This window comes from Rousettus aegyptiacus, unplaced genomic scaffold (assembly GCF_014176215.1).
Source record: "Rousettus aegyptiacus isolate mRouAeg1 unplaced genomic scaffold, mRouAeg1.p scaffold_m13_p_4, whole genome shotgun sequence".
Classification (NCBI taxonomy): Eukaryota; Metazoa; Chordata; class Mammalia; order Chiroptera; family Pteropodidae; genus Rousettus; species Rousettus aegyptiacus.
In genome coordinates, this window is record NW_023416307.1 from 151405550 (window position 1) to 151416674 (window position 11125).

Genomic DNA, 11125 nt, shown 5'->3' on the forward strand with positions numbered 1-11125 from the left:
CCAGGAAGTCTAGGAGATGAGAAGATGGCTGACATCCCAGGGATGGGGCAGATACCGTGCTGCTTGAAGGGAGTCGTGACCAGAAAGGGGGAGCTGAGGGAGAGGGGGGCATGGTCCTGCTGGGGAGGTGTCCGGGATTGATGAAGCTAGAGGTTGCGTTAGGGGACAGGGTAAGTCAAAGCCTGGAGGTCTGAGCTGAGCCTGTCAGCGCCTTGGCCCAGCTGCTGGCGAACAGTTCCAGAGAGGTGTGGTTGGGTACACATATTTTCCAAACTAATTAGACTTATTTTGTCACAGGACCGGGGGCGGGAGCGGGGGGGAGCGTGTAGTCATTTAAGCTTGACTCATTTTCTATGAGGGAACTGTCCCGTGGCTGTGCAGAAGAGGTGGGGCTGTGACAGGCACGAAGTGGCGCTTTAAACAGGATGCGTGCCGGATGCTCTCCTGATTGAGAAAAGCTTACGAAGGGAATCGCTCCCTCTGCACTTCCCCGAGGAAGAAGGACCCGAGCGTGGCTGCTCTCCGGGGCACTGGGTGCTGCACATCCCCAGCAAGCGGGTCTGGCTCTGGTAAGTATGGCCGCTCTCAGAGTGGGGTGGGCCCTGCCCAGGAACGACGGGGAGATACCGGGTCCGTGGCCTGGAGTGAGGGGACAGCTGTGGAGCTTTCTCTCCTAGGGCAGCTGCTGGAACCATCGCCCCAGCAGCTAGGGAATAAGGTGGTCTGCTGGCCTCTTCCCTGGTAAATGTTTAACGACCAACACTCTGTGCTGTGGGGGTGGGAGGGGGTACATGCAGGAGAGAAGGGAAGCTCCAGTTTGAGTGTAAACATTGCCATCATGACCAGTTTCAAGCTACCAACTTAACATTACCGAAGGCAGAATTGGTTAATTCCATGATTGTTTGCTGAATGTCCAGAGGTTGCTTGACTGGCTCTCACAAGCCTGTAGGAGCTGTTTCTAGCTCCTGCCTGACTTCGAATCTTCTCTGCCACTTGTTGCTGAGGCCAGAATTCCTACTATCAGAAGCTCATTCTTTAAGTTCAAGGTCGGTCCCTGTTGAAAAGGGGAGCCCTTGTGTCATTAGGGCCATCCGAGCTTGGGTCCATCATTTGCTGATGTGAAGCTGTGGACAATCGGGCTTCACCTCTTCAAACCTCAGTTTCCTCGCTGGAAACTGGGGATCATATCAGTACCGCTTCCCAGCACATGGTGAAGGTTGAGTGAGAAAATTGCACGTGAGTGTGCAGCTCACAGGAGCTTAACTAACGTGGCTGCCTGACCGTCTAGATGGACGTAGCACTGTCCTCTCTCGTTGCCTCCGCTGAGACTCCTCTGAGAGGCCTTGAGATACTCCGCAGGGGACATCACTCTCTCGCCAGAGATTCTTGCTAAGTCAAAGCTGGAGCCACCCCAGGCCAGCAGCCTCAGGAACTCACCAAGAGGATGATGTTATTGCCCTGGAGATAAGCTATGGTTTGCCTCTGTGCCCTTGGCTTCATTATAGACCTTGCCCTTGCTAGCCTCCTTTTTTTAAAGCTTCCCTCTTTAGCCTCTATATAATTCTCTGGATTCCCCTGAAAGTCCCACTGCAGAGCTTAATCTGGGGTTCCCTTACTACCTGCTAATTCATACCAGGATGTGAATAACTAACGCCCCCATTCATTCTTCTCAAGGTGTTGCTAGAGACACTAAATGAATTCTGGCAACAAGGAAAAGTGAAAACAAAACAAAACAAAACAGAAAAAACAAAGCAGGGCTGGAGGAGCAGTTAAGGGTGGGGTAACAGAGACCCAAGGGCAGCCAGGAATATGGGATTCAAGGCTCAGTACAATCACTGGCTACTCAGTGTATGCTTCGCACGAGTTGTAGCTCTTCTTTGAGTCTCAGTTTCCCCACCTGTAAGCGGAAGGATGTGGACGTGATGCACTCCCACTCCCCTAGGGCGCAAATAGTCACAGGAGGTATACTACCTATTGACACTATGTCAAATGCCACGAATTCAGTGGCTTAACACAAATTTATGATCTTAAAGTTGTAGAGCAGGGCTCCCCAACCCCTGAGCTGCAGACCTGGCATGTCGGAGGCCTGTTAGGAACCAGGCCGCACAGCAGGAGGTGAGCGGCAGGCGCGTGAGCGAAGCTTCATCTGCATTTGCAGCCGCTCCCCAGCGCTAGCATCACCGCCTCAGCTCCGCCTCAGATCCTCAGGCATTAGATTCTCATAGGAGCACCGCTCCCTGGTGCCAAAAAGGTTGGGGACCGCTGACCTAGAGGTCAGATATCTGAAATGGGTCGGCAGGGCTGCATGCCTTCTGGAGGCTCGGGGGAGAATCCGTTCCTTTTCTAGCCTCCAGAGAAGGCCTGCATTCCTCATCTGGTAACTGCGGCACTCGGACTTTTGTTTCCATTGTCATGTCTTCTCTGATTCAGACACTCCTACCTCCTTCTCATAACGACCCTTGTAATTTCATTGAGCCCACCTGGATTATCCAGGATACTCTCCCCATCTCAAGATCCTTAACTTAATCCCATGTGCGGAACCTCTTTTGATGTATAAAGTGACAGGTTTCAGAAATCGAGGTGTGGATATCTTTTGGAGGCTGTTATCTGCTGACCATGGGGAGGGTATATTTTGCAAGGAGACTCAATAGCGCCTTAATAGACTTAATAGTGGAATCTACAGAGGTCAGACTAACCAATGAGAACAATATCCTGGACAAAATAAGACTTCCTGAGCCCGAATTACGCCTCTCTCTAGTGGCCTTTTTTTGGTAACTGCTGGACAGATAGGTCAGAACAGAGGCCAACTATGAGATGGGACCAAGTACAAGGCAATGTTCCCGGAGTCTGAAGATGCAGCTCAGCCAGTGTCTTCTTACGAAATTGTGAAAAATTGCTTTGCTCCTGAGTTAAATGGGGCTGGCAGTTCCTTCCTAGTTTGCCTTACAGGTCTACTATAGCGAGTATGAAGGTGCCTGGCCAATCGTCATATGCACTTGGGGATGCTGGTTGCTGCTGTCATTGTTGGTATTATCGATGAAAGTGATGGGAGGGACTGGTGGCCTCAGAGATCAAGAGGCCTTGGAAAGATTCCCAAAGTGAAAGGTCAGGAGGCCAGAGACCCCGAGAGGAAAGGGGACAGAGTGTTCCGGGTGAAGGGAGCATTGTAAAGGCGGTGTGGTGCAACCTGGGGTCTGCTGACTCTAACATCTGGCTTTGGGGAAAGCAACCTTCAGACTCAGTTGTTTGTTAAAGCAAAAGTCAAGGACTTTGAGAAACCAGGTCAGGATCAAGTTCAGCGCTCACAGACCAGAACTGCTGATGTTAAATTAGCTGCAACTCCCAACTAATAAACCCTAATCAGTCCCAAGGGCAGAAGAATACTTCCTTCTCCCAACCCCAGCAGCTTATAGACTCCCAGCACCAGTTATGTGCTGGGGATGTCCTTACTGCTGCCCAGGAAAGGAGAGACTCAGGGACAGGAAACCCCAGTTGTACAGGAGGGGAATGAAGGACCAGGAAAAGAAGGCATAGGACCAAGTTCCCGAGGCCACTCAGGAGCAGAGCCTGGCCCTAGAGGAAGCTGCCTAGCTGCTATTGGGATGAGGACAGGGTGCGTACATGGTTTTCCCTAACATCTTGTCCAGATGCCATGTGACAGATTTAAGGAGTAGGAGGACTCCAGGGCTCTCTTGGGAGAGGCTCTGCCTCAGAAGCATTGGATATTTCCACCAGCTGTGAGATCACAGTCTCAAGGATGCTAGAAAACTTCTACCAGGAAGGACTGGGGAAAATGTCTACAATGCACATGTAAAAAGCTAAAATCCTTACTATATAAAAACTCTTATAGAATGAGAATCCCATTCATTAAAACAGTAAGTCATTCACAGGAGAAATACACACCGGCACTGAACATACTAAAACGTCCGACCTCACTTGAATCAGCAAATGAAAAATAAAATGCAGAGGCACAAGGTAGAGTGGATTTGTGTTTCTCCGGGGCCTGTTATCGCCACCAGCCTACAGGCCCCGCTCACGCGGCTGTGCGCGACTGCCCGCGTGGGCCGCGTGCTCTTTTTGTATCTCCCCCCTCTCTCCTTCCCAAACCCTCTGCCCCACCGAGGAACGATCTAACATAGCGAACATGAAGTTTTTCTCCTTCTGAAACACATCCTTGGTTCATGACAGTTTCTATCACTGGTCCATGCGAGGCTCTCTTCTTCTCTTTTTGTCTTTATTGAAATATATTAGACAATTAGGTGCTCGTATTTACATTGTACAGTTCAGAGGTTGTTTTTTTTTTTTTTTAATTATAGTTGGCATACATACCAGCTTCAGTTGTATAGCATAGTGATCAGAGATCCACGCAGCTCACAAAGTGATCACTCCACTAAATCTAGTGCCCCTCTTCCCCCTTACACATTTATTACGATGTTATTAACCATCTTCCCTGTGCTACACTCTACATCTCCATGTCTGTTCTGCAACTATCCATTTGTTCTTCTTAATCCCTTTTGCCTTTTTTTGTCCTCCCCAAACCCCCTCGCATCTAGCATCCCTCTAAAATATTCTCTGTATCCATGAGTTTATTTCCACTCTTCTTGTTGTCGTTGATTTTGTTCTTTAGGTTCCACACGTACGGGAAATCATGCAATATTTGTCTTTCTCTATCTGAACCATTTCATTCAGCGCAATATCCTCTAGGTCAATCAAGGCAATATCTTTTTCCCTCCCCTTCCTTTTAGTCTGTGTGTGTCTTTTAATCTGAAGTGAGTCTTGTTTATTTATCCATTCAGCCACTCTATCTTTTGGTTGGAACACTTAATTCTTTTCTGTTTGAGGTACTTGTTGATAGAAATGTAGTTATTGTCATTCTTTATTCCTGTTTTTGATACATGTTTTTTTTCTTCTTAAAGAAGTCCCTCCAACATTTCCTGTAAAACTGGTTCAGTGATGATAAATTCCTTTAGCTTATTTTTGTCCGGGAAGCTCTGTCTTTCAACTCTAAATGATAGCTTTGTTGGATAAAAAATTCCTGGGTTTTCATCACATCAAATATTTTGTGCCAAGCCCTTCAACCTGGATGGTTTCTTTTGAAGAATTAGCTGCCAGTCTTATGGGTGCTCCCTTGTAGGTAACTAACTGATTTTCTCTTCTGCTTTTAAGATTCTCTTAGTATTTAACCTTAAGCATTTCAATTATGATGTGACTTGGTGTGGGCCTCTTTGGGTTACTGGTTTTTGGGACTCTCTGAGCTTCTTGAGGTTTTATGTCTATTTCCTTTACCAGCTTAGAGACGTTTCCCATCATTATTTCTTCAGATAGCTTTTCAAGATCTTTTTTTTTTTTTTATGGTACACCTATAACACAGATATTTTTACATTTAATAGCGTCCCATAGGCTCCTTAAATTATTCTTATAGTCTTGGCTTCTTGCCGTTCTGGTTGAGCGTCCTTGGCTTTCCCTTCTTCTATGCAGGGCATTTGATCCTCTTCTTTATTCACTGTGTTTATTCCATTGAATATACTTCTCATCTCAGATAGTGCGTTCTTCATTTCTGACCGGTTCCCGTCTATAATTTCCATTTCCATGTTTATGTTTTTTAACTCTTTGTTAAAGTTCTCACTGAATTCATCTACACTTCCCCTAAGTTCATTGAGCATCTTTATAACCAGCATTTTAAACTCTGCATCTGTTAGATTACTTGACTCCATTATATCTGGATCTTTGTTCTGTTCTCTCATGTGATTTCTGCTTCTTTGTCTTCTCATTTTGGCTGCCTTTCTGCATCTGTTTCTGTGTACTAAGAAAAGCTCTTAAATCTCTCAGTCTCATTAGTGTGGCTTTGTGTGGTAGGGGTCCAGTGGCACAGTCCTGAGAGGGGTTCTGCAGCAGGCCAAGTTTAGCCCCAGCCTGTGCCCCTCCAGGGCCACCTGTCAAGATTCAGAAAGTAACCCACAGATGCTGTGCTTATAGTTGCCTCAAAAGGCCACACCAGAAACCGAGGCCAGCCAGCTGCCTCCAGTGTGAGTCTAGGTGCTGCTCGGCAAGGGGCATGTGACTCGCTGAGGATAAACCTGAATGTGGCTTGGGCAGGGCTGTGAGTTGAGGGGAGTTTCAGGAAATCCTTTGGGTGGAGTGACCTCTGTTATCCTGTTTGATGTCTCTGCGATGGTGGCGCTGCTTCAGCGCACTGTGGTGAGGGAGGGCTCAACAGAGGAACAATGGATATCACAGGCACCTCTGTACAGAGTGGGTCTTGCCTTGGCCCTCTCTCTGACAACTCCATTTCCCCCTGTAAGTCCCTGGTGCCCCCTGTGCAGCCAAACTGGTGCAGCCAAACTGCCCAGAGCGAGCAGGTACATCACCGCAAAAGTCCGCTTGCGGACACGGCCCCTTTAAGAGGTGTCTGCCACATCCTCAGCCTCCGTCCTTGTCTGCTGCTCCAGACCAGGCAGCCCCACGTCCTTGCCCTGTCTTACCTTCTGCCATTGCAAGGTAATTCCTTAGTTCTCTCCCTAGTTGTATGGCTTGTTCATCTAGATCCCACGTGATTTTCCGTGCTGTTTGCTCCTTGTTTCTGTCCCAACTTTGATTTGGTTGCCAGAGGGATGCCTCTATCACCTACACCATTTTTTCCCTCCCAGTGAGGCTCTCTCTTTTAAAACTTATTTTTGATAATGCAGTTAAAATTTGGGAAACCACTGCCCCAGAGGGTACCTGATCATGGACAATGAGCTGCCGCCATCCCACGCCTCTGTCTTCTGCCCAGGTAGCTGCCATATGGAATCCCGTGCCTGCCATTCCCTGGCTCTGCCTTCCGTCTTTTTTCCTCCTTCAAAGTACGTGTGTGTGTGTGTGTGTGTGTGTGTGTGTGTAATTTGTCTTAATTTTATCGAGTATCATATCTATATTTTTTTCATGGGACTTGGAGATGGGGGATCTCTTCAAAAGGCAGCAGGAGGTGGAGACTCACAAGGTCGTGGTAAGTGTGATGAGGAAGGAGTCTGGGATGCCTCCCACACGTCAGTCTTAGGTGACTGAGAAGTCGGTGCCATTCATTTGGATGGACACAGGACACAGGAGATGGACTCAGTTCTCAGAGAAGCAATAATTTGCACTAACGTTTATTGAGTGCCTACTATGTTCTGGGCACTCTTCATAGGGTACGAAGTGCTTCCCATGAATGATCGCATTTAAGCCTCACAAGGACCCCATGAAGTAGGTGCTATTATCATTATAAGTTTAAAGATGGGAAAACTGAGGGTTAGAAGGTTCTGAGTCTACCAACACCATGGATCACGCCTTTCTGCTACAAGCCTAGAAATACTGGATAAAATCTTTTAAAAATATTAAATATTTATAAAAGAAAATATTGACATAGAACTAAATATTTATAAATAAAATATCTTAAATAAAACCCAGGGAATGCTCAGGTGATAGAAGTAAAGAGAGCTCAAAGCCAGAATGGATCCACTAGACATTTGTAGATAAAACAAGCCCCACTGAAGATAAGCTCTCATTTAAAAAAGAAAAGAAAAGAAAAGAAATCATAAGCAAGATGGTGACATAATAAATAGGTGAATCGGTAGCCCAAAATAATAAAGTCAACATTAGTAGTCTGTTTAAATGATAGGGGAGAAAATTAAGAAGAGAAACCATAATGAAAGAAGGGAATGCTATGAGAACACCTGAGGTTGCCACCTACCCAAGGTGCCGTAGCTGTTCATTGGTAGACTTGGGCACTCCACGCTCATGCTCGTGCTCGCTGGATTACAGGTACCGATGTAAACGTGCAGAGTCTGCTGGGCATCTTGAGCGGTAGCAAAAGGGGGTTTGGAGAGAGGCCGGGTCTCATCTTACTTCTCTCACACTACCCTCTGGTCTGCAGAGCTCCAGGACTGGGCGTGTCCTCCCCCCCCCATGGCCTCACCTCTGCCACTCACCACGGAGGCCGCCCCTTCTGACAACAGCAGCTCCTTCTATGACTATGAGGACTACCTGGACCAGGTGGCCTTCATGCTGTGTGTGAAGGAGCAGGTGGTGTCCTTTAGCAAAGTCTTCCTGCCAATCTTCTACAGCCTGATCTTCGTGCTGGGCCTGGGCGGGAACCTCCTCCTCCTCGTGGTCTTGCTCCGGTACGTGCCTCGCAGGCGGATGACTGAGGTCTATCTGCTGAACCTGGGCGTGTCCAACCTCCTGTTTGTGGTGACGCTGCCTTTCTGGAGCATCTCCGTGGTCTGGCATTGGGTCTTCGGAAATTTCTTGTGCAAGACGGTGAGCACCCTCTATACCATTAACCTCTACAGCGGCATCTTCTTCATTAGCTGCATGAGCCTGGACAAGTACCTGGAGATCGTCCACGCTCAGCCCCACCCCAGGCTGAGGACGCCGGCCAGGTGCTGGCTCCTTGCTGCCATGGTATGGGCTGTGGCCCTGGTCGTCTCCATCCCTGACATGGTCTTCATGCGGACGCATGAATACCCCATGGGTGTGTGGAACTGCTATCCTGATTTTGGGGGGCATGGGACCACCTGGAAGCTCTTACTCCGCTTCCAGCAGAACCTCCTGGGGTTTCTCCTTCCACTCTTCGCCATGATCTTCTTCTACTCCCGCATCGGCTCTGTCCTGGTCAGGGTAAGGCCACCAGGCCAGGGCCGGGCTCTGAGGATAGCCGTAGCCCTCGTGGTGGCCTTCTTTGTGCTGTGGTTCCCGTACAACCTCACCTTGTTCCTGCACTCACTGATGGACCTGAAAGTCTTCGGGGACTGCGAGGTCAGCCAGCGCCTGGACTATGCACTGCAGGTGACAGAGAGCTTCGCCTTCTTCCACTGCTGCTGCACCCCCGTCCTCTACGCCTTCTCCAGCTGCCACTTCCGCCAGTACCTAAAGGCTTTCCTGGCCACTGTGCTGAGACGGCACCAGGCACCTTGCCCCGCCCAGGCCCCGCTGTCCAGCTCTTCTGACATTAGCAACCTCACTGCTCAAGAAGAAATGACCAGCATGAATGACCTTGGGGAAAAGCAGGCTGAGGACTTCCCCATCGAGGGGGAGGTAGGAGGAAATGAAGCCTAAGTGGCCGTACCACGGTCTGGTGAGAGCGGATGGAACCCCGCTCAGGTGGGCATGCACTCAGGCCTCTTTCCAAGGGCCTCAGTGACCACGTTGCTCAACCCAGTGGTCACTTTCCAGTTCTCAGCCATCAGCAGCACTGGCTCGCTCCGGCCTTCTTCCTCTGCTGTGTTCATTGCCATCCAGGACACTATTTAAAATGTGGCACTGTTGGTCCCCAAATTTTTCATCCCGTGCAATTCAGCTTTGCCAGCTCTCCCCAGTGGAACTGTCTAGAAAGCAAGGCCGCTTGCTTTTACTGCCAGCCCCCATGCCGGCTGCTCCTGGAAGCCTTCCCCCATCCGGCCCATTCCATCCTCCGCCCAGAGACGGCCTCCTCCCCAGGAGCTTCCCTAGCACTGTCACTATCACAGCACATTGTGATACACACTATGTGTCCTTGCTTTTTGTGTTCTGGTCGCCCCCTCCTGTCCCCTTACCCAGACTGGAGCCCATAGGGCTTGGTATCTTCTTCCTTCGTCTCTGACCCCCAATTCCATGAATGTAGATTAAACGATGGAAACATGACTTCCGGTCTCAGCTAATTTACTTCACGTCCTCCATGCGTTTCCTTCCCCGCGGCCCTCACTCAGCTCTCAGGCCTGCGAATGATGGATGGATAGCGAATCGAGCAGGCTACGACCCTCCGCCCGATCTTTCTCCTCCTCCTTGGAGCTTCGGATGGTTGACTCGCAGCACCCGCGTCCTGAGCGGGGCTGCCCTGTATGCCGCCTGCCTCGGCCTCGTTGATTTTCACTCCGTGTCTCTGCCCCTGCGCCCATTCCTCTCAGCACTGGAGCCTTCAGCCCTCTCTCCCAAAGGACGCAGATGCCCCACTGTCAGAAAGGACTCCAAGTTCCCTCTGTCGCCTGGGAAATGGAGCTCTGGATCTGAAGGTGGCACTCTGTTTGAGGATGTGGGGGTGGGGTGTTGTTTTAGAGCTCCCGAAGTCTTGCCTCTCAAGGGACCTCAGTCCCGCCCATGTGGCAGCCTGACTGAGCTGCGCTGACAGGGTCTACGTAGCCAGAGTCCTTGACTTTGTGCCCGTGATGCACAGATGGGGTGGGATGAGATATGGCATCCAAGGGACACCCAGCAAGGCTTGTCACCAGCATCGTTAGAGGGGTGTGTGTGTGTGTGTGTGTGTGTGTGTGTGTGTGTGAAGTCTGTGTACGTGTCTCTGTGGGCTATGCGTAGTACATGTGGCTGTGCGTGTGAGTCTGACTCAAATGCGTCGCTATGTCCGCATGGCTCTGGATATCTGCCCACAGGTTTTCTGTGTGTTCCTATGCGTGTCTCTCTAGCTGTGTAAGTGTGAGTGGGTGCCCTCTGCAAACAGTAGGTGTATAAGAAGTGCCCTGAAGCCTGTGCACAAAAGAGAGGAAAAGGGCTGGCAGGTGACCTATTGGTCACTCTCGTTGTCCCGGTCGCCAGATACTGCAGCCGACCATGGTGGGGACTCTGACTGCAGTGCAGTTTGGAGAAGGCACGCTGGCACTGATCCAGGAGTGAGCTGGAGGGGGCTGTCACCGCCCAGGCCAGGCCAGAGTTCTCTCCGTCCAACCTGACTTCCCAGCCTGGGTCCCTCCTGCTGCTCTCTGTCTGCCTGAAGGCCTGGCTCCCTGTCCCCACGGCCCAAACCTCCCCTAGGGCTCTCAGGAAAGCCATCAGGATTATCTTGGCCCTCAGGCTGTGAGGCAAGGTAGGCTCTTCCCACAGCTGGCCTGGGAAGGAGGTCAGGCGTGGCCCTGCCTGCCAGCGGGTTGCCCAGTCTCCACCCTGTGAAGTGAGAGAGCATTCACCCAGTTACTGCCTAGGAAAACGTTCTTTTCTTTCCGAGGTGCCTGCAATCCCGCCATTGGCATGTCATCCCTGACCTTGCTTTGCTATAAGCTGTCCTCAGAAAATATACACAGTGGATTTTTCTATAAGAAAAAAAAGTGTTGATGCAGAAATGAAGAATTGGGGGACAGAACTGCTGTGTCAGGACAAGGAGCATCTGGATGCGTCCTTG

General features: G+C 50.0%; 1 protein-coding gene across 1 annotated transcript; it reads left to right on the forward strand.

Moving 5' to 3' along the window:
• Positions 1-349: 349 nt before the first annotated feature.
• Positions 350-9700, forward strand: ACKR2 (atypical chemokine receptor 2). Its single transcript, XM_016163347.2, has 2 exons — positions 350-569; positions 7892-9700. The coding sequence occupies exon 2, from the start codon at positions 7924-7926 to the stop codon at positions 9073-9075; it is 1152 nt and encodes a 383-aa protein (XP_016018833.2). The 5' UTR covers positions 350-569; positions 7892-7923; the 3' UTR covers positions 9076-9700.
• The last annotated feature ends 1425 nt before the right edge of the window (positions 9701-11125 follow it).

Coding starts and splice junctions, on each gene's coding strand:
- ACKR2 (XM_016163347.2), top strand. CDS start 7,924: ATGGCCTCACCTCTGCCACTCACCACGGAGGCCGCCCCTTCTGACAAC.